The 26,893-nt window shown below is 39.3% G+C and overlaps 1 protein-coding gene across 12 annotated transcripts in view; it reads right to left on the bottom strand.

The window, feature by feature from the left end:
• The window catches only part of RBFOX2 (RNA binding fox-1 homolog 2), a 118,610-nt gene that overhangs the window by 41,631 nt on the left and 50,086 nt on the right, over positions 1 to 26,893 (bottom strand). For 9 of the 12 annotated variants that reach the window (XM_063426337.1, XM_063426335.1, XM_063426334.1 and 6 more), the window contains exons 2-4: positions 3,830 to 4,051; positions 2,679 to 2,822; positions 653 to 706 (exon numbers count right to left, since the gene is read on the bottom strand). In XM_063426337.1, the coding sequence (XP_063282407.1) occupies positions 653 to 706; positions 2,679 to 2,822; positions 3,830 to 4,051 (420 nt within the window). The remainder of the gene's footprint in view (positions 1 to 652; positions 707 to 2,678; positions 2,823 to 3,829; positions 4,052 to 26,893) is intronic. The other 3 variants (XM_063426336.1, XM_063426329.1, XM_063426327.1) reach the window with 1 other exon arrangement.

Raw genomic sequence — 26,893 nt, 5'->3', positions numbered from 1 at the left:
TAAAGGAGGCTGATGTAAAGCTGTGCGTGTTCATGCTTTTCATACTTTGACAAGATACACACGGTCAGCTCCTTAGCAATTTTATTATATAAAATACTTCAATAATAATAATAATAATAATAATAATAATATTAATAATATAATACTAACCTATACTACATCATTGCATATGGACACATTACGTGATCATAAAAACATCGGTTCACACTGTATGTTACTGAATGTAATACTGCCAACATTTCCAATGGCAGTTTACTTTGTTCTGACCTTCCCAGATATACAGCTCCAGAATGCTTATTCATTGTATGGATATAAGGAAAACTCTTCTATTGAAAAGTCATGGGTGGGTACAAGCTATACATTAAGCTATATTAACTGGGAATATAAACCAGAACGTTACCTTGAGTTTAACAAAAATAAAAATGTAAACCTGTTTGGTCTTACACCAATTTGTAATTATACAGGAAAAATAATTAGCCAAAATGCCAATGCCACTTTGATGTCTAGAATATTGTACATGTTTTATACATTTTTCATAGATCATCTGTACCCTGTATTTGCTGCACTGAAACTGCAGTGCAAATTTACCAGGACAGGCATTAAAGAATAAAAATGATAAAAGACATTAACAAAAATAAAAAAAGGAGCTTACCTTGGACCCCCGCTCATTGAATATGATTTCCACATCAAGGATTTTTCCAAATTGCTACATAACAGGAAGATAAAGATGTTCAACTTTCCACTGTTTCATTCACAAATCATATGAAAATCATATTTAATAGTAATAGAAACCATTGTAAAAACACATTTTGAAAGCCTTTTACAATTCATGTAAACTTAAAGGACCACTCTAGTGCCAGGAAAACATACTCGTTTTCCTGGCACTAGAGTGCCCTGAGGGTGCCCCCACCCTCAGGGACCCACTCCCGCCGGGCTCTGGGGGGAGGAAGGGGTTAAACTTACCTCTTTCTCCAGCGCCGGGCGGGGAGCTCTACTCCTCCTCCTCGCGACGTCATCGGCTGAATGCGCATGCGCGGCAGGAGCCGCGCTCGCATTCAGCCGGTCGCATAGGAAAGCATTCATAATGCTTTCCTATGGACGCTTGCGTGCTCTCACTGTGATTTTCACAGTGAGAAGCACGCAAGCGCCTCTAGCGGCTGTCAGTGAGACAGCCACTAGAGGCTCTGGAGGCTGGCTTAACCCTCAGAATAAACATAGCAGTTTCTCTGAAACTGCTATGTTTATAAAAAAAAGGGTAAAAGCTAGCTGGACCTGGCACCCAGACCACTTCATTAAGCTGAAGTGGTCTGGGTGCCTAGAGTGGTCCTTTAAAGGAACACTAGAGTGTTAGGAATACAAAACTGTATTCCTAAAACTTTAGTTTTAATCTACCTATTTATGTCCCCCACCTCTTGTGGGTTTGGAAGATGAGATTTACTTACCTTTCTGCCCTCGCCACGCTAGTCTCCATTTTGCTGCTTTGCCTTCATGGCTGAGATAATCAAGCTTGATGATCTCAGCCAATCCAGTGTTTCCTTTGGGAGGCTAGTGAGCATGTGAGACTAAACGCCACTCTCAAAAACTGAAGTGCCTCTCATGGCGGTCCAGAAGACAGCAACTTGAGGTGGATTTTACCCTGCAATGGAAACATCACAGTTCATACAGGTCCTTCAAGTCCCTGCACTCCGACCACTTCATTGAGATGAAGTGGTCTGGGTGCCCTTAGTGTTCTATTAAACGTAAATGATCTGTCCTAGAAAGTTTTTTTCTTCCAATTGCCATCAAGAATATTCTTGTATTTGTCCAGACGTCTGTTACTCCATATTTAGGGTGCTTCACTTTATCATTTATTCAGAATTTCAGACTTCTCATAAACTGAAATAATGCAGTCTGGATAGCATAGGCTCTCCATCTATTTTCTAGTATTGCCAAAATATACCAAAATGTGTTTTACTGCATTTCACCCCATGTAGAACTATTGGATAAAGTACAGTGCTCTGCCTATATTGTTTTCCAGTTGATGTGCTGAAATGCTAGATTTTGAGACATCTAACCGTTTACACAATATTGCACAAAATTCTTTGTGTCACCCTTGGTTTCCTAAAGACTGGATTGGATTGCTGTTTTAATGCATTACAGAGATAATACAATACTCAAGGCTCCATTTGTCGTGATATGCCATTAGCCAGGCATTAAAAGTTACCTGCCTCTACAAGCCTAGTATACTTTCCAGGGGTGAAATTCTACTAGGCGGGTATACATTTTTATTACCCAATGGCTAGTGGATATTTAAAGCCCTCTAATACTAATCTATTTAAATTCCTCTGCTCTAAAAAGAAACATTTCTCACTTTACAATCCCTTCTGGAGGTTCAGCAATTTACTAATTTATTAATAAAGTGGAGGAGAAGACCTCCCCAGGATCCAAGACACATATGGCTAAGAGATATGATAGGAAACATATCTTTAATTCTGCCACTCTCTCTTTATTTGGTATAAACTATAAGGAATAAGAGGATTAGTGGCAGATTCAGGGAACTCCATGTACTGTAACCTGTGCAAGAGGCATATGTGACTATAGTGCTTGGGAGTGTCCATTTACCATGAGTGCTACGAAAGGCATCTTCAGTTGCCTGTATAAAGTTCCATCAGTAAAGGAACGAGAAAGGGGATACTCACTCCAAACATCTGGCGCAGATCAGGATCCCGGAATCGGAAAGGTATGTTTGAGACATGAAGCCTTTTTGGAGTTGGTTTGGTTTCAGTGCTATCACTGCTCTGTGTTTGCGGTTGCTGTCCTTCTGTCTGAGCTCCGTCCGTCTGCTGGGAAGAAAAAGAAAAAAAAAAAAAAAAGAAGATGTAAGAGGTGAGATTACAATCATGGGAAGCACTGATGAGAATCACAAATAAAAAAAATTTTAATGTAAAAGGAGCTTTGCAATGGGAATGGTTTCTTTTTTTTATCCTGCTCTCTCTTTCCCATTACATTCATTATTTTCGTTTGTTCCCTCTTTTCTTCTCCACTCTCCCATCACCTTTGTTTAGTCCGTTTCTTCACTCATGAACTGCTGTCTCCTAACTCTCAAAATGAATAGGGTACCACAGCATCTTTTAACTGTATTTCCTTTTTAGGTACGGAAAGGAACATAGTGCAGTACTTGCTTTTTCGGTTTTCTGAGATGTTAAATGGACTATAAAATAAGCACCCTGGCTTGCCTTGTAAACGAATTCTAAAAAAGTCACAAGATGGAGACTAATAAAATGTCAACAAACAAGAGATAGGATTTATGCAGAAAGCGTAAAAAAAACCAAAAAACTTTAAAGTGTGGGAGAGTGGGGGGGGAGAGGGAGAAGGGGCGGAAAGAAAATCATAGTCACCATCGCTGCTCCTGAAAATCTTATTATTGCTCATACTCATTTTTCAAAATTATAAGAAAAAGTCTCTCTTCTTCCTTCTTATCTTCTACTGTGTAATTACTGTGCATCTTTTAACAGTTCTTTCTGCATGATATACATGACTGTGGGAGTGGTGGATATGGTAGTAACGTAGTGTAGTTTTGACACCAAAGATGCCAAGTGTGCAAGGCACTTATGCATACTGCAACCAATCCTTTTGTATTCTATAGTGAGCATATTATGTATGGTTTTTTTCCCTATACTTCACCATTCTATATACATATGGTGATGTTAATTTTTTTTTATTCCTTTTTTTTCTTCTGTTGATAATACTCTGTAGATTTCATCTCAACTAAACTCAATAGACTTATTGAATATAAAAAAAATAAAAATAATAATAAGAGCTGCAAAGCTCTTGTAACGGGCTGACGTACCGTACTGGAAGCATTGGCTGTGCTGGTTGCTGGGGTGTTGTGTTCTGTGTGAGTCTGCGCTCCTCCATACAGAGGAAGTCCGTGGTCAGCAGATGTTGCAGCATATTCCGTGTGCTGATTCCCATATTCTGTTGCTAGTCCATTCTGTGGTGGTGGCGGGAAAGGGATAGCAGCAAAAGGCTGCACCATGGTGTCAGGAGTGGCTGTTGGCTCCTGATTACCCTACAAAACAAATACAGAAAACTATTAAAAACAGTGACTCTTCTTTTGATTCATTTTTATTAAGTAAGGTTTTGGAGCCAATGGGAAGGCTCTACAAGTGTTTTTAACCCCTTAAGGACCAAACTTCTGGAATAAAAGGGAATCATGACATGTCACACATGTCATGTGTCCTTAAGGGGTTAAACTAATAATTCCACACCAGAATATGGATTAACAAAAGTGTAGAAGCTAGCAACTTTTTGGAGAGAGAAAAAAAAAAAAAGAAGAAGTATAATGGGGTTTTTGAGGATGGAAGGAGAAGGGATTAGTAAGAAGGGAATGGGAAATTAGACATTTGGATGTAAAGTAGTAATAGATATACACAAAAGAATATAAAGAAACAAAAATATATAAACATTGAAATAAGCCCTCGTTTCAAAATATTAGTACTATTAAGGGTAAGAGTAGAACCAAAACAAAGTCACAGTATAGATACTATATATAATTTTGCTGTAACATATAAGCGAACAATTGGAAATCGGTAATTTTATCACATGACAGGAGGCTTCATATTTTTCATAATCTTCCTTTACTACTCCATAGCAGCAAGGACATATAGAGAAAAAAAAGCAACCAATCAGAGACAGGCAGAGAGTACAAGATACGCCTTCAACTGAGTCACGTACTCTTTTTTTGCTGCTCCATCACAAGTCAGGTCAGAATATTGTGTGTCTACACTTTGTTGGCTTGTCTTGTTATATTTACTTAATTACTTGATTGATTTCTGTCTTTTCTGTACATGTATTTATGTAGGGTTTTACCTGATAGTGGGGATGCTGGTTTTGTATGATATAGACTTGGGATATCAGGGTTTATCCCCTTTTATCTTACAGTTTATGTCAGTACATGATACTGATTTCATTATTAGAGGGTGAGCCCCTCTCATAAAATTAGGCTCGCCACTCCACACGCACTCTCCCACCACCACACGCACTCCTCAGGGAGAGCGTGGGGTGCTGTGGAGATTTCCCGCCTGTCTGGTTTCTGCGTTCGCACACTTTTAATGTGCGCTAGCATTGGCCTATTCTCTCCTCTTCAATCTACCAAAGGCGTATATGTGCGCTGGGTGGTTTGTATTTTCTATCAGGCGTTGGCACGGGTTTCTGTGTTCGCGTACGCCTGTTTTTAGTCCTTCAATCTACCAAACGCATATTCAAACCAATGTGCGTTCGGCAGTTTTAATCCTTAGGACCGTTCTACTCCTGAACGCACATCCTCAGTGTTCAGTAGTTTCCCTTTGGGTTGTTTGCTTTGTGAATGTACGCATTCACAAGTTTTCTGTGTTTTTTTTTTCCGTTCAGTTCTTTCCAGTATTACTGTTCCGTCTCTGTTCACTTTATTTCAAGCGAATGTTCGACAGATTTCCTGCGAACGCATTTCGCAGGCTTTTTTGTGGCCTCACAAGATACACAACGGCCATTTGACCCCTGCCGGTTGCTAGGAATTAAACAGGGGTGAGCCCCTGATTTATAAAGATACCCCTAGCTTTTACTGGAATACTTGTATACTAATATTACTGGGGGTGAGCCCCCCCATCATATTATTACATACCCTGGCTAGCTTATTTGTCTGTCACGGTTACAGCTCCTATGATTGGCCTGTCTGTGCCACCGTACCTCCCTACAGGATATACTCTTGGAGGTTTTATTATTATTGGGTGAGCCCAGGTGAACAGAAGCCAATTTCTACACCGATTCCAATATATAGGTGTATATTGGAAATTGGCTTCTACATATTGGAATCTACACCGATTCCAATAAATAAATTATATACACACACACACACACACACACACATATATATCAAAAAAAATAAAGGGAACACTTAAACAACACAATGTAACTCCAAGTCAATCACACTTCTGTGAAATCAAACTGTCCACTTAGGAAGCAACACTGAGTGACAATCAATTTCACATGCGGTTGTGCAAATGGGATAGACAACTGGTGGAAATTATAGGCAATTAGCAAGACTCCCCCAATAAAGGAGTGGTTCTGCAGGTGGTGACCACCGACCACTTCTCAGTTCCTATGCTTCCTGGCTGATGTTTTGGTCACTTTTGAATGCTGGCAGTGCTTTCACTCTAGTGGTAGCATGAGATGGAGTCTACAACCCACACAAGTGGTTCAGGTAGTGCAGCTCATCCAGGATGGTACATCAATGCGAGCTGTGGCAAGAAGGTTTGCTGTGTCTGTCAGCGTTGTGTCCAGAGCATGGAGGCACTAGCAGGAGACAGGCCAGTACATCAGGAGACGTGGAGGAGGCCGTAGGAGGGCAACAACCCAGCAGCAGGACCGCTACCTCCGCCTTTGTGCAAGGAGGAACAGGAGGAGCACTGCAAAATCACCTCCAGCAGACCACAAATGTGCATGTGTCTGCTCAAACGGTCAGAAACAGACTCCATGAGGGTGGTATGAGGGCCCGACGTCCACAGGTGGGGGTTGTGCTTACAGCCCAACACCGTGCAGGACGTTTGGCATTTGCCAGAGAACACCAAGATTGGCAAATTCGCCACTGGCGCCATGTGCTCTTCACAGATGAAAGCAGGTTCACACTGAGCACATGTGACAGACGTAACAGTGTCTGGAGACGCCGTGGAGAACGTTCTGCTGCCTGCAGCATCCTCCAGCATGACCGGTTTGGCAGTGGGTCAGTAATGGTGTGGGGTGGCATTTCCTTGGGGGCCGCACAGCCCTCCATGTGCTCGCCAGAGGTAGCCTGACTGCCATTGGGTACCGAGATGAGATCCTCAGACCTCTTGTGAGACCATATGCTGGTACGGTTGGCTCTGGGTTCCTCCTAATGCAAGACAATGCTAGACCTTATGTGGCTGGAGTGTGTCAGCAGTTCCTGCAAGACGAAGGCATTGATGCTATGGACTGGCCCGCCCGTTCCCCAGACCTGAATCCAATTGAGCACATGTGGGACATCATGTCTCGCTCCATTCACCAACATCACGTTGCACCACAGACTGTCCAGGAGTTGGCAGATGCTTTAGTCCAGGTCTGGGAGGAGATCCCTCAGGAGACCATCTGACACCTCATCAGGAGCATGCACAGGCGTTGTAGGGAGGTCATACAGGCTCTACTGAGCCTCATTTTGACTTGTTTTAAGGACATTACATCAAAGTTGGATCAGTCTGTAATGTGTTTTTCCACTTTAATTTTGAGTGCGACTCCAAATCCAGACCTCCATGGGTTGAAACATTTGATTTCCATTTTTTTATTTTTGTGTGATTTTGTTGTCAGCACATTCAACTATGTAAAGAACAAAGTATTTCAGAAGAATATTTAGTTAATTCAGATCTAGGATGTGTTATTTTTGTGTACCCTTTATTTTTTTGAGAGATATATATATATATAATATTGTAAATCGGTGTAGAAATTTGCTTCTGTTCACCTGGCCTGCTACAGGGACCTGTCAAGGTTAGTATTAACCTAGGGGTTATTCAGCCGGTCAGGTTCATACCTAGTAACCTGGCTCGGGGTTAGCCCCCATATACTGCTCCCAATTGGAGCTGTGCTTACAGCCTGCTTTTACCTGGGTGAGCCCCAGCGTTGCCTCTGCATACTATTGGTCGCATACATGACCACCATAACCCCAAGTAGCCCCTGCTACCAATTTGCCTATTTACTGGGTGAGCCCCAAGTATACTGGGTTTTAATAATGGAAGACTCAGATGCCCTCAGACTTCCAGGCAGTAATCAACGCGGCAGTTGCCGCTTCTGTGGAGAAGGCCTCACCACCCACGCTCGGAAGATTGGACACCACCTTAAATCATGCACTTCTGACTACAAAAGGCACTGGACAAGGAGGTCCGCAAGCGACTGAGATCAGAGTGCCCAGACCTTCACTCCGGATAAGGCCGCCTATACAACAGAATTTGACCACATGATGCTAGCTTTCATGGCACGAGTGGGTAGAGACGCAAGGAAAGGGGTCAAGAAAGGATTTAAGGGAGCCCAAGATAAGCTCCTTGATGCTGGCGGGCCGCTCGCCCGGGTTCTGACCCTAATGGATGAGGCATACACCCAGGCCAACTCCTTTCAGCAGACAACACACACAACGGGGTGCACGATATTCATGAGTGGACCCAGAGATGTTTTGCTTCCTGGGCAACACAAATATGGCCCTCTCTTCGGAGACACGCCGGGCAGCTTTATTCCGAATTGATGGCAAATTGGTAAACCTCTGGGCTAAGGAATTGGGCCCACAGACACGTGGAAAATTATTCTGTGAGCTTTTCATGAAAGGCTAATGCTTAGTCATAAGAATCTGTTTAACCCTTGGGGGTCACAGGTTCAATTCCCCAGCGGGGTTGACTCAGCCCTTTTAGGTAGATAAAAGGAATACAATTAAATTGGGTAAAAGTTACATTAATAGGACGCACTTGGATACCAGAAAATATCTGAATGTCTCTCTCCTGGTTAAATTTTTTTACCTACCACCATTTCAAGATGGACGGTATCCATCTATTGCGGCATCCCCGGCAAGGAGGGGACTGGTTTACTCCCCTGAACTTAAAGGTGCCTACCTGCGTGTACCAGTAGACAACGGCAGTCGTCCCTCCTTTCTGTTCCTCTGGAACGGGACACCATGGCAATTCACCTGCCTTCAATGCCACCCCCACTCCTTAAAAGCTCAGTGGTCAACATACAATCACAATCTAAACTTAACCCCTTAAGGACACATGACGTGTGGCATGTCATGATTCCCTTTTATTCCAGAAGTTTGGTCCTTAAGGGGTTAAGAAGGACCAGCATTAGTGAAAGTCCACTTGTATATTATCCATGCAATAGCAGAGAGGCAGAGCTGGGAGAACCAAGATTTGTGGGGTTTTTTTAAAACTACTTTATAATGCTTTAACATTAATCAGGGGAACATTGCCTACCGTCTGCAATGAGATCTAGTGGTAATGGTGCCCAGGATGCCACTTGAAACAACCAAAAGAAAAGAAATATAAAAAACAATTACAAATGTTCTTGAAAATCAATATAAACCGTAATTGAAAGGACAGTAACAGCAGACACAATGGTAGGATAGGGATGTGAATGTATGTTCAGATTTTAATTTTTTTAATCTTAATATCTTTGAACTACACCAGAAAGGAAGGATAATAGCTACTGTAATGAAAACTTTCTGGATACGGTGTGCTATGGAACAAAAGAATTATGGAGTCAGAAAACCTCCATATGAAATCACAATGATCCAATATTCCGTATTTTAAAGAAGACTCATAATGAGAACAGAAACATTTCATATCACTGTGCATTAAGATGCGGTTTGCCTTGAGCACAAGAAGGACGATTTATCAAAGTAATTTTTACATTATCCATTTCTATTTGCAGGTTCCCTCTTGTGACCTGCATCTTTTTACATATTTCCAGTATTAGAAAACCTGAGCAAGTAGTACATACAGGCTCTGGAAAATGGGAGTGTGATTTTTACAGTTTTTATATTGATATTCACTATTAGTACTAGCTGTAGTGCCCTATGAGATTTTAGGTCTGATTTTTCCTAAGAATATCCAGGAATTTTTTAAGAGGGTATATACTTATTTTTATTGTATTTACACTTTTTGTGGACCATTGTTATTTCACTTCTTTGCGCTGTTCACCTTTTCTATATATCTATTTTTGTTTTATTGTGTAATTGAAGTGATTGGTTTAAGGGTGGTAACAAGTCGCATAACATCACACAGTGTGGTACTTTTTTGCACTTTATGATTTGCTCCAGTTTTTGTTTTGCTTATGTCAATTTTAGTTTTTACAACTTGGGATGAGTTCATTAAACAGTTGAGGATGCAATAAGTAACCTGATAACAGCTGAAGCATTGCGGCTATCAGATCAAAGTGTAGGCCCACATGTCCGATATGATGACTGAAACTGCTCTTTCAATATAAATTACTAATCCTACATGCCTCATGCAATGAATCTTTAATATTATTTAAAAAAAAAAAAAAAAAAAATCAGGAAATTGTTACCCTTTTGAACATTATTAGCTGTTAGAAATTAAATTAGAAAATTAGAAAAGAAAAATCAGTTACTTGTGATTTATTTTTTACCCTTTAGTGTAATCAGTTTTTTGTTTTTTTTAATCTACCCCACCCCCAACCCTTCTATGTTCAAAAATATATTTTGTAGCTTCATGTGACTGTCAAGATAAGTATTGGTAGAGCAATTTTGCCTATTGAGCTTTTCTCTCTGCTTTCCCAGTAACAAAGATCGTCCCGAAGAGGGGACAATGCAAACTAAGGCATCATGAGGCAAGGAACAGAGGGGAGAAAAACCAAGAGTGATAAGGATGGGACTTTTTGAAATTTATTTTAAAAACCGCTACACAGAGGATGGGTAAATATACTGAAAATTCAGAGAACCCCCCAAATATAGCTATTGAGAGGACAGATAACTGATATAAAGCGCACTCTGAACATAGGAACTGCACAAAGTACCCCACAGGTATTGAAAAATGAAACTGTATCATGTACGTGTTTAAATGTAAATAAGTACTAAAAACTTAGGAAAGTCCCATAATGTTGCAGGGAGGCAACGTGTCCATGCAGATACACACTCTCCAATACAAAAGAAATTACCGTTTGCCTTCTAGACATAATCAACTATTCTTTTGTCATGTGTTGCTGTTTTTTATTCTATTTGACTGTTTTTCTGGCACGCTTGTGCTTCTCTTATTTTTTGCTTTAACTATCCCTTCTGTTCAATTTGCTTATTACATCTTTCTACGCCCCCTCATCCTTTTCCCACTATCATCTAGGTCACAAATTACAGCGTCTTCTCCTTGTAAAGGCAGAATGTTGGTAAGGAAGAACAATATTAAGGCATATTAATAAAAAAAATATATACAAAAATAATAGAATGGAAAACCCCAGCCTGATCATATATGCTTTGTGTGTGCGCGCGCTCGCGTCTCTTTATGTGCATGTGTTGGAGGATGAAAATTGCCAAAATCTTCCAAGACAATGAAGAATGATTGGGAGGGAAAAAATGAAGGAATAGAGCAGGAGAAATGCAGAGCCCAGAGAGCTGCAGCATCTGGAACCGATTGAAGCCACAATGATCCATGGCTAAAAACATGAACAGATGCCAGAAATAGAGGAGGTTTGGAGAGATGGAAAAAGCAGCTGAGCCAGCAAAAAAAAAAAAAAAAAAAAAAAAGCCAGAGCAGGAGACTTCAAGAAGTAATAGGATGGAAGAGGAAGCAAGGGTGGGGCAAAGGGGGAGACCAGTGAACAAAACCAGAGACTGGAAGGGAATACCATAAAGAGGCAACATGAATGGATGAAATGCACATTAAAAAAATAAATAAATGAAAACAGCAGTGAGATTAATTGCACTTAAATAGGCTTACTGTTTATTCTATGCAAAAAGGCGGAAAATGCTAGTCAGATCCTGGACATGCTAAGATTTAGACATCAAATATTACGCCAACATTTACAGGAGTAAAAGGATTACTCCAAGCATATTACTATGTTTGCCGAGTGCTTATATCCGTGTATATATACAAACTATGACTGCGCACAGAATTAACTAGCACATGCCAATTACATGTGTGCCTCAAACGCAATTTACATTTTTGTTTTATGGGAAATGGATGAAGTAGTGATACTGCAGTACCAGCAACATTAAATGATATTAGCCACCGCACAGTGAATTAATAATTGACTTCTCATTATATTTCTATCTGTATTGCTGTTCTTGCATGTCAGTTATTTTATTATGCCTGCAGTCAGTCATTTTCTTCACTCCAGCTCACGAACGCTGGAGGCTGTCTGGGCACAACAAAGAGAGCGCTGCCACTTCACTTGCACCGTTACAGGAAAAGCAACGCAACCCCTTGTGTTCTGTTTCACACAGGGCTGCAATTTCTTTGCTGGTAGTAATGTCGCTACAGTGACTCTTGGGGTGATCTGAGACTGGAAACAGTCCTTCACTCTATGTGATACACACAGGTGTCATATCCCACGATACAAATTGTCCAAACACATTACGAAAATGTCAAACAATTTATTTATTTTTTCATTTGCAGTCTTTCTGTGGGACTATGAAACAATGCTCATAAAATGCAATAGTATCATAGCAATTCCTTTTGAAAAGCTGAACACAAACATAGGCTGCTTTCACAATGAAAGTTGCAGCTATTTGTAGCAAGTTTTAGTGCATGCTTTCTTCCCTGTTCTCTCTGTTGTTCTAGGGCAGGGGTGGACATACAGCAGATACCCAGATGCTATACAATTGCAAATTCTATGACTGGCAAAATATAATCTTTTAGTTCTACATCTAGGGATCTATTTTTTTTTTGCCAACCCTGTTTTAGTCTAGGGCATCACTGTCCATTTTAATCTTTTTTATTTAAGTACACGTTTATTTTTTGGGGTGTGAATTGTGTAGTTCCCAGCAAAGCAGGCAGGTTCCTGAAAACAACCCATTACACTATTAGTAGCAATTGTAAGCATTAATAGGGCAAAGAAGGGGCATTAGAAGTAATGGAAATTAAATGAAAGACTGAATAATGTGAAATAATTAAGGTAAAGGGAAGAGAGACAAAGTAAAACAGAACAAAATACATTGTGGGTAGATAGTACAATATAGATGCAATGAGAGAAAGAAGTGGATGGTGTGAAATATTAAAAATTGCTGACACTCCCTCACAATTTTTAAGTGTATTATGCAAATTTAGCACAACAAATATAGAAATGTTGCATAAACCTTAAAAAAAAAAAAAAAAAAGAAAAAACCCAACATCTCACAGGCACCTTAAAAATATCAAATATTTGGTGGCTTTCAATGCGCTAGCTAATTATTTTGTATTTGTCTTTATGGGGATATTGAATGTTATTCTCTAAAATGTTATGGGTCATGCGGTTGGCAAAGAGATTTGCATTTAGTCCTGGAATCAGAATTGTATTTACTTTTTAAAAAATGTATTTATTTATTTAAACAATTGATCTGGCACACATTTCTCAATAATGCACTCTGTCCTAATTCTAAGCAACTTTTAAAAGCATTTACTAAAATGGATTGAACAAAAAGACCACTAATATGCAGTGTTCCAGTCACATACATATACGCACACACTCAAGAGTCTAGAGAAACGATTAGTTTTTATTTTGCAGATTATTAGGTATATCTTATTCCCTTGCTCACATACTTCTACTTGAGGTAACTGGACACTTTAAAAACGAAATGCTAGTTCGAACCATGGTTTTCTTCTTGAACTAAATGCCATATCACATCCAATCTTTTTCTTTTTTATAAATGAAAAAAAAAAAATTTAAACAAAGTTGTTTTTTGTTTGCTTTTTATACTCACATTTAACACTACACTTGAATTTCTGCTGCCGTCCCCTTTTTTCTAATGAGTTTATTTTTAACATATAAATGAAAGAAGTAGATAACTACCATTACCCTGCAGCAAAGATCATATAAACCATATTCAGCACTTCCAACATATGTCTCCCCTCTTTCCACTGTAATTCTCCCCGCCCTCCCCTACGGGTTCCAGGTGACAGACTGACAACCCCAAGCTCCCCTTCCTGGTCACTTTCTAAATCATTCAACAGTGGCATAAATATTTTACGTTGATGAGAAGAGCAGATGGATTAAATCGGTAAGAAGAGCTTTTCTTCCGACCTGCTGCCTTGTAAACTGCTTGGAATCTATGTGCAATAACAAATATAATACTCATAACGGTGCACACACAAGCATGCATTAACAAAGTAGTCCACATGCTTCAGATACGGATTATAAAACCTAATGTGCAATCTTTCCTCGTTTATTTTCATTTAATTACATAACACAAACACACATTTTCACACAGTTTTTGCATTTAAAACATAAGAAAACTATTTGTTTTGCGGTTAGACCAGTTGTATGCAAATTGATGAATACCATACATAAATGTATATAATCATGCTGTCAAAAATATAGAAACTTAGGAACACAAGCCAGTAAGCTAAAATAAAAGATTTTATTAAAAAGTATAATAACCCAGTCAAAAACCCCCGTAACATTTCGACTGCATATGGGGATGAAACAATGCAAGGATGAAACGTTGGCGCGTTTAACTCCAGATATATTAAATGAAAAGAAAAGAGAGTCTTCAAAATGCTGGAGTTTCCAAATATAACTTTTTATCAGTTCAATGATAGGCCTAGAATTTGGACCCTGAATCGTGCACCTTTTTGGGAAATGAAAAGTGACCCTATCGCATTTCCATAGTACAAGCCAGGCAAGACAGTCAGTACTTTCACAGTGCATTGTAGAAAACCATAAGCATCGCAACAACTAGTTGAGAAAAATTGATAATAGTTGTCAACAAATCTAATTATCGATTAGTTGGTCTATAGGAGTTAAATTCTCACATTCACACGTCACGTGCCAGTTCAGTTTGTGAGAAGAATATGGAACTTGCTCGCAGTGGGCCATTGTGATGTTACAGTGTTGCAATTTGTATGGAAACTGAAGTACCAGGGGTAGTACAGACAGTGCTGGGAGACTTGGAGCAAGCAATATGGGCGGTGTTAATAACAGACAATAAACGAAAGGTAGAAAATCTCATAAAGTAGGGGTTTATATCACAACAAGTGATATGTTAAATGTGGGGAGGGGTAGCGGGATTAGAGATTTTGCATTTATTAAGGGAACGTAATAAGCTGTGGGGTGAGCTGGTCTGCATGTTACTTATTATATGTCGGTGTGTGGATATGTATGTGCTACACAGCTGTTAGTTGCAGCCTTAAAAAAAACAAGCAAAAGATTTCAGCTGCTCCAAGATTGTTTTAGGCCGAACTCTTAATAATTTTTTTTTCTTCAAAAAGACAAATATAAAAAAAAAAGAAAAGACCAGAAAAGGAGGTATACGTTACAAAATATATGATATTGTTAACATTGTTCTATATAGATACAAAGTGCTCCATGTGTGAATATATAGTATCATGTTCGTTTTTGTGTAAGAGTAGTAGAGGGATATTTTTTATTTTGATCAAACAAAATGATTAATTATCCAGCAATAATGCACTGCTAGCTCATTTTAAAAATGCATGGTTTAAAGGACTATTCGAATATTTCAGAGGGCTCATATGGTTTAACGAGAAAAAAAAAAAAGTTAAATCTGTTTTGAACTGTTAATATATGACCGTTTTTATGGACTTTCATGCAGATGTATATGACATTTATACTATACTTTAAAATAAGATAAATTGGGGGGGCGGGGCCGGTCCGCCATGCTGACCGGTCGCATGCAGGAGAGGCTCCGGAGCAATCTGGCCTCTCAGGCGACTAACAAAGCCCTGACACTCGCAAAGAGCCCAGGAGACCTGCCCACGGCTGTGGATGGGGTGGCGGACCCCGAGATCGGGAGCTTCAGGACCCCAGAAGGGGGGGTAGGAGGCTTTGGGGGCCGCGGCCTACTCGGGGAGGATGCGGGGTAGACGGCCGCTGCCCTGTTTCCCTTCCCGGACACCGCAAGCTGACTTCATGAGACGCCTGCCGGGGGGTCATCCTGGTCCCCACTACTACAAGGGGCCCGAGAGGTGTGAAGGATAGAGGTGTGAAGGATAGACAATGGAGCGCACCAGAGGCTTATCCCTTAAGATGGCGGCCGCGCTGAGTCCGGCTCCACCAGCTCCTGCACGATGGGGCCCCAGAGAAGAGCAATAAAGCCGCTCACCGAAACGAGTGACCACACACTGAACCCACCGGTGAGTTGACGACCGACCCCTGCGAGGAAGATATCAACGTGATGGGAGCAGCAGATTTAGGCAGACAACAAGCGGGCCAAGCAAGGCATCTCAACTAACAGCCCTGCAGCCACACAGAGGCACTGTTAAAATGGCGGCATCACACCACCTTACCACATCAGAGTCTGCTGTACCAACTCTAAGTACACCCTCCCCCAGGCAAGGTTAAAACGACGACGCATCGGCCGCCTGCAACTGCTCATGCACCATGGGAATTACCGGCGGGAGAAGAAGCAGAGGGGCATCCACCTGGACCCCTACTACAGAAGGGACTCTAACAGGCAGACACCCTGCCTAGCGACTGACAGCAAGCAGCACTCCCACGTACCGGCACCCTGTAGTGGCGGCAGAAGGGACTATCTTAAACTAATCTGCAGAAGGACTTTTCACCATTGAGACTGTCCTGCATCCGTGCCCCGGAATCCTGTGCCATTGCCGATCAGTAGATTTGCTCCCTGGTGGTATACACTATCCCTAAGCATGCATAAATATTGTTACACAAACCTGAGCTAAATCTGATATATCAGCATATCTCTAGTTAACTGCAACTTGTTATACTCCTACACATAGGAATATTCACCCAAACACCCGGGGATCAGAGGGGGGCAATACTCTTATACAAACCACATAATGAACCTACCGAAATGTCTAACTCTAGTGCAAATTTGTTTAACCAGAATGTAACTTTTATTATGTCTTGCCTTACCTACTATTTAGTGTAGCGTTCTATAACAACTGTTTAATCGATATATAAGATTATTTCCTATATTCCTGTCTAGTATTTACCTCGGAATGACACACGCAATTCGCTACTTAGCCTAGACATCTATGACTAGCATGAAGTACTCGTGAAACAAAAAAAAAAAATTGTGCTCGCACTTCCAACGCCATGTCAATGTCTTAAAATGTTTGTAAATGTATTGACTGTACCGCTGTCGTGGCGATGTAAGCTTATACAGTATATTCTTTGCGCATCAAAAATAAAGAATTAAAAAAAAATAAGATAAATTGGTATTTTTCATATTTATTGCTGGTATTTATAAAGCACTACACATATTCCACAGCGCTGTACAATTGGGGAAAAAGACAATACAATAAGAAAAGACCGATACAACAGGTAGAGGGCCCTGCCCGTGAGCTTACAATCTAAAGGTAAACTGTGGAGGAGAGACAAAAGGTAGCAGAGGAATTTGTATGAGATGACATAGAGAGTTAATGGTATAACTGCAGCATGTGAAGGGAATAAGGAGGTTCCAAACAGCTGGAAGAGCATGGTACATAGGTACAAGGAACCAGGGAAGAGGCGTGCGGGGGGGTGCGTTGAGCTGAATAAAATTAAAAGGGGCTTCCTGCAGGGGTGGATGTAAAACTGGCTCTAAAGAGTAGAGAAACAGTTATTTAAAGGAATCTATGGCTAGGAGTGGCAAGGAGTTGAAGATCGGCACACTTAAAACAAAGTGTGCAGATCTTCATGGCTGGAGGACAAAGAAAAAAAAATTATTACGGTACTTAGGTTCTTTTGAGTTGAAATAGAAAATGTTAAATAGGAATTTGATGTAAAACATAATGCTCAAAATAGAACATTGGCTTTCTGAATCAACTATATTAAAATATGTCAGGGTTCTGATAAAGTAAAACAACCATCAGTGAATCAAGGAAAGAAGTGGCTGACTAACACAAAATAGTTTGCAGATCAAATTAGGATTTCAGCAACATATTCGATTTTTCTTTGAAAAGCCATTTAAAAGTCTTTAGTAAACCGTATAATAAACATCACTGAAAAGTTACAACAGTATGAAATCCCTTCTATAAATGAATAACCTGATACCATTAAAGTGGCATTGCCACTTGAGTTTTTCATAAATTTGCTTCTGCAGCAAAGAGTGTCACTTCAAGCAGCTTGAGCAACCACATCTTTCTACTTTTTTATGAGCCATCATGATAAACGGCAAACAGAAGAAGGCATCATCTCACATGATACACAGCTGATGTCTATGGGTTCTTACTACCCACATAAGGACGATTCTGTGGTTGTTGAAGGGACCCCCCCAAACATGCTGCAGTAGTTCAATGTGCACTGTGTGCAGCACTAGAGGTAAGCTTCACACTTCCCATAGAGATCAATATTTTTTTTATGGGAAAGCATTGGATTGGCTGAGATCATCAAGACTGATGAGCTCAGCCATGGAGGCGGGCCAGCTACAGCGAGACTGATGCGGCGAGGGAGAAAAGGGGAGCACACTTACCGTTTATCTCCAGTGCGGGGCGCAAGGCACACAAACCGCTAGTTTAACACTACAGTGTTGGGAATATGTGTTTGTTTTCCTAACACTATAGTGTTCCTTTAAGCTCTACCGATTATCAAGTGTCTCCTTTTTCCCTCTGTATTTTATGAATACATAGGAAACAGCAACAGTTTAAAAATGAATACATTGATTCAGATGTATAGATGCAGATTTGCGCCTTGACTGTGCAGTTCTTAATTCAACACAATGACATACTTTCAAGTTATCCTTTCTTACTGCTCCCCAAGCAAGATCATCAATGTTTAAATCTTCTTTGTGGACACATAGGTGAAATGTTTGTCAGCTTGTTGGAAATTCTTAAAACGGTAATCTGTTTATTATTACCTCTTTCTTCTGTCCACCAATTTATTTCAATAAAACTATTATTGAATACAGATTAGATAACGTTTATTTCTGGTGACAGAACCACTTTTAAGTCATATAGGATAGACACATTTCACACAGTCGTGTTCTTTTAAAGCACTGTGAAATCGTATGCATTTAATTATTCTTGATATTGTATTAAAAATCTCAAAATTGCTTTGCAGCTGTGTCTTTAAGGCCTTACTCTAATATTCTCTTAAATATGAATGTCACAAACATAACAGCATTAGCTGGTTAGCGATTGAGGGGTGGATACCAGGGGGCAGAGACTGATGTTTAATCTGAATAGCAGCTTTGTAGATGGAAAAAGCAGCCACATCCAGTCCGGTATTTTAACTGGCAAATCCACCTCTAAAACACACACACACACACACACACACACAGTGTATTTTGGGAAATAATGCCATCAAGGGGTTCTAAAGAAATGATAATAAACCAGAAGACCGAAGGTACAGTAGTTTAGGAGTGTCTCTAGAGCCCCATGATGGTATTATTTTCCGATTATACATGCATTACCTATATATTTAGTGTGGCAATGGAAGGACATTACCATAAAGACAGCCCTGGGACATATATATATATATATATCCTGTTGCTTCCAGGATTAGTGTGAGTTACACTCCCAGATGGCAGCTTTTTCAGCAGCAATCAATAAAATAGTGGCAAGTGCCACTCAGGAGTGTAATTACCACCAATCCCAGGCAGCCCAGAAAGTGGGTGTCCCAATCTCCTTGAAATGAGGTCACCCAGACAGTATTGATGTGATCCATGCATTACTCATTCACTACGGATAATAACTGCACAGATGACATCACAATCCACAGAGTACAGGATTCTAAAACATGATCTACCTATTGAATACCAACGATCAGCCTCCCAGGATTGTAATACCCACTATTCCCAGGCAGCACTAGCACATAAAGTCCTCCCCATAACCCATACACTACCTTACCCTAACCATTAACCCCTACACAGCCTTAAGCCTAACCATTAACCACCATAATGCTAACTATTAACGGCTACATTACTCTAATCCGAACACTACCCTAATACTAAACATTAAATGCTACACTACCCAAACACTATGCTAACCATTAACCCCAACTATAAATTTACCCCTAAAAATATCATGTAATATAAAAGATACACAACCATGAAGCATATATTAGGTGACAATGCCATCTTGGGGTTCTGGAGACACACAGTTATGAGGTCTCCAGACCCCTAGGCAGCATTATTGCCAATAAGATTGGGTTTACCATTATTGTATTATATTAGATATGTGCACACACAAATATAGATGTACTTTACAATGGAAAGCTATTTTCTTCAAAATAAGCTATTTTATTAATGCCTTAAGGAGCAATAACACTACATGAAGTCATCACAAACATATCTTGTTCTAGCATGGTATGTTCCTATTTAGCATCAGTATCTCTAAAGAGCACTGCCAATATTAAACAAGTATATTCTTGTCAGATGGCGAGGATGGCATAAAAAGACATTTTAAGTAGGGGGTTTATGCCAAGCTGCTCTGCACAAGAAATAGCTTATTATTTTCAATCAAGAAACGCATTCACAATTCAAAACGAAAGTTTGCTTTGAAACTGCATCCCGAGTAAAGGGGAAGAGACAAGACCAAGCTTAATCAAAGTTTACAAAGGTGGTCCTTCACTAGCCAGTATCAACAGAAATTAGAAAATAATTAGACAATGCAGATGCTTCACATTTAAAATGTTTTTTAAACACCTGTATATATCCATTAGACAGGGTCTAGAAGAAAGGTAACAAAGGGAACAAAGTTTTACTAAACCTACAGCCACCTAGCCCACGTGTTTTAAAACTAAAACACCTGTGGCGATTTGCCAATCTTGCAAAGCATCATGGGAGGTGTAGATCTAAAAAATCTGTGAAGCTATCTTTGGCTACCCCCTAGTGAAGGACAAATATGCTCTAACATTTTGTGCAGTGACATGATCTAGTTTAACCCCTTAAGGACACATGACATGTGTGACATGTCATGATTCCCTTTTATTCCAGAAGTTTGGTCCTTAAGGGGTTAAAAGTCCCTGTCTCTGCACAGGCACAGGCAGCCAATGGTCAGACTATGTTTACTGTAATGCTTTGCAAATTCTCGGTACACAGCCCTACACCAAAACATTTTGTTAAATTGAAGTTGAATGAACCCAGTCTCCAATTTGTATAGAAGAAAGTGGTTTTTTTTTGTTGTGTATCAAGAATTTGTTGAATAAATCAACAAAAACAACTACCTATCCAACTGCAAACACAGAAGACATTTGGGGTTTTATATAAAAAGCAATTCTGAGAAACGTTCCACAAATAGAATATTCTAAAGTAAACGAAGGAAAAAATGTATTCGGATAGCTCCACTTTCCAAATTCTGCACTACACTTGCTATTAATACTTAACCCAAAACATATCGGTTTACTTGTCAACGAGAGTAGCTGCAAGATAGAAATAAAAGAAGATGGCATTCCCATGCTTTGATGGGCTTTAAACATGCGTTATGGCTCTGAATATTGCTGAAGAATATATGCCACACTTTGACTGTTTTACTGAACAATTCTACCTCAAAGCTATGATAAAACAAACAAAACATAAGAATAAACACATACTCTAACCAAGAAACATAAAAAGCATACACCCAATACTTTACCTGCAAAGCAGATGTGGAGAGTAAATGTTGGCTTCTTTTACAAAGGGAGTGCTAGGTGACTTCTAAGTAAGTAGAGAAGAATGTCAGGAGGACACACACACAAACTAAAAGATATCAGATTGGTGTCTCTCTTTACCTCTCACCCGATCAAACTGTTAGTGTTACTAGTAAGAGAGGTGAAACTGTGTGCCTTAATCCTAAATGAACCCACTGTATTCTCAAATTACAAGCATCTAGATAATTACCATTACATTTTATGATGTAGGAAAAAAAAAATACACTTCAAATGAAAATATATAGTTTGTTTTTTTCTAAAACCATCTTCTGTTCAGTTGCACAAAATGGTTTCTAATATTCCTTCACTCCTACAAACAGCTGGAGGCCCATCAGACATTGAGAAACAAGCTATTACTATCTTTAAAGTTGTAGACGTCAGTTAAGGGAGAAAGGGAAATTAATGGATTGAGGGGGGAGAGAGTGATGGTAATTCGAATTAAAATTAAATACTTTGATGGGAACAAAAGGAAAAAAAAAGTTCTATAGAAGCAGGATTTCTTAAAGGGACACTAAGCTGGATGTGAAGACATTCTCTTTTCTACTGCATTTTTACAGAAACAAAATAAAAAATTATACTTCTATTAGAAGATCCTGCAAAACTGCATGACCTCTCATCAAACCAGGAAGTGACCGGTACTTACTTTTAATAGCATGCTGAGCTTTTCCCATATGCAGTGGTTTTGAGGACACAACAAGGAATGAGTTGTACTTCAATTGTCAGCTGAAACAGCTGAACTAGAACTCCCAGATAGTCACAATATCATATGCGGAAATATTGTAACTGTAGCCAGCCCCAGTGGTTCCTTACGGTACACCAAATGTCCAGGTTTTGCCAGTGGCCACAAACCATAACTTTGCATAAAAGTTCGGTCAAATAATTTTCTATGACATATAAAAAATAAAAAGAATTCTACAGTTTACAAAGTGTACTGTAGAGGAATGCCTAAGTACAATTGCAGAGGCCAGGGAGATTAACAAGGACCCTGTTAATGCAGACATAGGTCTCCATTCCCAGATAATAATGCTTTTACATTTAACTTGACTTGAATCAACAGTCATGGACACAGAGTAGAAAATATCAAATCTGTTTTCCCTCACATTAACAATAGCTAGGGAAAACAAACAATGAGCAGACACTAGGCTGCTAGGATAGAACCGGACAAGAATGGTGTACATTGACGTTGTCGCAGGCTAATGCAATGTATGATCATATAATGTAACTAAACTCCCATTATTTTTTGCCTAGGTGAGGTGTTTCTAAATAAAACTATTACAATCTGTGAGCGCTGAAATCATTAATTAGTGAATAAACTAGTGCGCTGGATTGTGTATTTTCTATGACAGAGATATATATATATATATAGTAAAATGTAGATCCTGGCTGTAAAAGTAGAGGAGCTGACCAATAGCTTTGAAAAGGGCACTGTATTATCATTGTAACACAATCATTCCATGCCAGATTGAGTTGGTAATCCAGTTTAGAGAGTATCATTGTGCTAATAATCCACCATTATTACAGAATGCCTGAAAAGCATGGGATTACAGCAGATCCTGTAAACGCCTGATTAACTGATCAGATTAGAGCGATTGCTACAAAGCTTATGGGGGATCTATTACCTAACCTGCAGGCTACATAGAAAACGCATACTTATCACAGACCAAGCAACAGACATGTTCAATCTGTTACAACATCTGAAATCACACAGAAGAAATAAAGGGCTTACATTTAAATTTACCTGAAACGCCAATAGATAATTACATAAATCAAAAAAATACAAACAGACATGGCTTAACCCCGGTAATTATGTAAACAAATTTCATAGAGAAATCCAATAAATTAATTTACCAAGTTGATAAATAGATGCAATAAATTCCCGGTGTGAATAGGTTTATATCAGATACGAGACCATAGATCAGAGAGCAGATCCTGCCTGAAGGTCTCATACTGGCCTGGGCAGTGATTTGGTGTGCATTAAAATTATGGAGTCACCTGTGTTAACTCTGTTCAGGGCCGCATAATGTCAATTCTGTGCATAAAAAGTGCACTGGCAATTTTGTCTTAAAGGGACACTGTATGCACCCAGACCACATCAGCTCATTGAAGTGGTCTGGATGCAAGCTCCCATCACCCTTAACTCGTAGCATGTCATTGTTACAGTTTTTAAAAATGCCTACAGGGCATTATAGGTGAGGAAAGGATAGGTTGCATAAGGGTTGAAGTTACCCATGAAGTGATGCGGTGGTAGAATTAAATTAATGTAGCTCAATAAATTTGCATTGTGTTTTAATAAGTATAAATGTTTATAATCATAAATGTTTAACAATCATAACATGCTCGGATTGCATGCAATACGTTTCGCCCCTTTTCATTTCAGAGAAACTTATAGTACTGTGAAAAAATAAATAAAATAAATAAAAAGAAACAGGCTGTGTACACAGATGCTCAATTTCCAATATCAAGTGTCTCTCCCTTATACCACAGTGTAGATCTGCCAGATGCATAGACAGCAGGCCCGGATTCTCCCCGTACCCTTCTAGAACATATTTTTTGGAAAATTTCCACTTTTCTGTAGGATTTCATAAAAAGAAGGTAAATCTTTAATATGTTGTAGGTCACCATTACATATAGATTAAAAAAAAAAAAAAAAACATTGTTTACCATTTAAAAAAAGAAAACCAAAACATTTAAAATAAAATACAGTAGTTAAAGCATACAGTCTAATTTTCTGTTATTTAACCATGGGGTAACAATACTTGACAACCTTGGAAATTAGGCAATTACCAGAGAAGTTCTACAGAATTTTTATTATAATACAGGCACAGCAATACTTTTTCAAACCTAGACTACAATATATAAAATGTACATACAAGGATAATGAGCTGCTGCGAGTCTGGACTAATGTTGTAATCTTATTAAGAGTACTCAATGATAAGACATTGTTTAAAATCTCTGTAATGCTATAAGTATCACCATGTAAATTGTCTGCACTCAGGACTGACATGATGCATAAAGTGTGATGTATACAGGGGACTTATAAGGAGCGGTTCAAGTGTAGATAAATAAACTTACTGTAAGCAAGGAGAAATTAGGCTAAGACAGAACGAGTAGTCTGTCAGCTTCCGCTAACCTGCTTGAAGTTTAAACTGCAAATGCAGGGTCCATGGTTAAATGTAACATAACTTGATGGGTATTTAAAGGGACAGTCTAAATAACAGTCTTTTGGGGGGACAGATGCTGTTGCTGCAGCCTTGCAAATGAAAACAGTGAATGTTCTGACAAATCGCACTGTTTATATTTTGCATTTTCCAAACATACAAGTGGCCATCACCCAGAGAGCCACTAGGGACTACCAGAACCAATTGCAATATGTATTTGACATGCAGAGCTTAGTAATGCTTGATGCTGTGTGCATCCATTGCTTCTATATTAAACAGATTGGATTAAATGCTTCACAGAGAAAAGCATTGGACTGGGGGATTATGCAGATTGTCTCAATTCTGCTCTATTTGATGCATCTGACTGGACATCAGTATTGAAAACTTCGGAGGAGCATCAGGAAGCAGTGAATAGTCTGTTCCAACATTGGGATTTAGGCAAGTCTTTTAGCATTTTTTGCTTAAATTAGCGTATTCCTTTAACAACTCACAATGTAAATATGTTAAAAGGGCACCGCAAGCGGCTAGTTTCCTTTAAAACAATATAAATTAATTAGATAAATGAATATCTATTTTAAGATGGTCTTGTGATGGACATGTGTGTATCAGTTGAGACTTGAAGAAAGGTGTGTCAAAAAGAAGGAATTTTTAAAGTGCAAATACAGTGGAACTGCATGCAGAGGGTGTATTATCCGATATAGAAGCCATCCAAAAAAAAAAAAAATTTTAAATCTTCATATCCAAAGAGGTAGCAGCACTCACAGAGTTAAAGAGTCCAATCTCTTTTTTAAATTAATAAAATCACAATCAACGTTTCAGTCCTATGTCCAGGACTTTCATCAGGATCAATACATGTATTGATCCTGATGAAAGTCCTGGACATAGGACTTTCATCATGTATTGATCCTGATGTAAGTCCTGGACAAAGGACTGAAACGTTGATAGTGATTTTAATAATTTAAAATAAAGATTGGACTTTTTAACTCCGTGAGTGCTGGATAGTTCTTTGGATACCAGAGCCCTGGCTATTTGGCACCCGGCAATTAAGGGAAGTGTGTGTGTGTGTGTGTATATATATATATATATATATATGTATATATATATATATATATATATATATATATAAGTTTCCTGGCAATTCATTATATTTAGGACTATAAAATCGTTAATATGCAGGGTATCAACGGGGTTAGTGGTTATAATGCCAGAAGTACCATGGTCCAATTTCCCAGTAATTGGCAAAAACATTTTACAACTGTTTGCCCTCTTACTTGTTCCCCCACCTCCTGTTCTTTTTCTGAAACTGTAGTTTCCCTTAAAGTGCTCATGGTGCTTGGAGTAACCCTTTAAAGCTGGTCAATCCAAGTAAAAATCAGACAATCAATGTAGAATCAAGAAGGAATGTTCTCCCTGCTTTTTTCCAGCACAACTAACTAGCAAAAGACCATGTCTACTAGAATTATAGTTATACAAGTTACAGAGATTGTGATAGGTGGGAAAATACTAAAATATGTGTCTCCCCTTAATATAGTAGTTTATTATTATTATATTTACATAGCGCCAACCAATTCCATAGTGCTTTACAATGGATGAACAAACATTTTCTGTAATTGTAACCAGACAGGTTTGACACACAGAAACAAAGGGGTTGAGGGCCCTGCTCAATGAGCTTACATGCTAGCAGGCTTCCCCAAACTCCGGCCCTCCAGATGTTGCTGAACTACAACTCCCATTATTCTATGAATGAACTAGATAGGCTGAGAATCATGGGAGTTGTAGTTCAGCAATATCTGGAGGGCCGGAGTTTGGGGAAGCCTGTACTAGAGGGTGTGGGGTGAAGTGACACAAAAGGTAAGGGAAGTAAATTGGTAAAATAGTATTTAAATGAATACTTAATGTGCTATTTGTAGAGCCATTAACAGTTTAATTGATATGCTTTTGTGAAAAAGTGAGTTTTTACTGATTTTTTTGAAGGAGTGGAGACTGGGTGAGCGTCTAACGGAAAAGGGAGGGAAGTTCCACAGGAATGGTGCAGTCCTAGAGAAGTCTTGGATACGAGCATCAGAGGTGGGAGTACGAACAGAGGATAGACGCAGGTCTTCGACAAAGCACAGGGGCCTAGACGGGGCACACTTAATTTGTAACAGAACAAAAAAAGAAAAATATTACTTTTTATCTACTCTACTGGTTAACAGGGTACCACAAATTACCTCAATTGCATCGGCAACACAAAAGAAAAATGATTGTATTGTACCACGCATATTTCAACACTGCAATGAAAATCAAGACAAACAGCTATGAAGCTATTCACACTGCAAAACATATGCTGTAGTGCAAACACAGCTGGTACCCTCTGCCCCATGACATTTGTTGTTCAGAAGATGCACCTGCTTTATCTAAAAAAAGAGTTGCGTCAAATTTTTTTGCAACATAAGGGCTTGCTACACTGATGTGCGTTATTTGGGGTAAGCAGGTGGGGCGGAAACCTG

The sequence above is a fragment of the Pelobates fuscus genome, chromosome 7 (assembly GCF_036172605.1).
Source record: "Pelobates fuscus isolate aPelFus1 chromosome 7, aPelFus1.pri, whole genome shotgun sequence".
NCBI lineage: Eukaryota > Metazoa > Chordata > Amphibia > Anura > Pelobatidae > Pelobates > Pelobates fuscus.
Note: the sequence above shows the minus strand (reverse complement) of the source record. Positions and strands in the feature narration are given on the sequence as shown.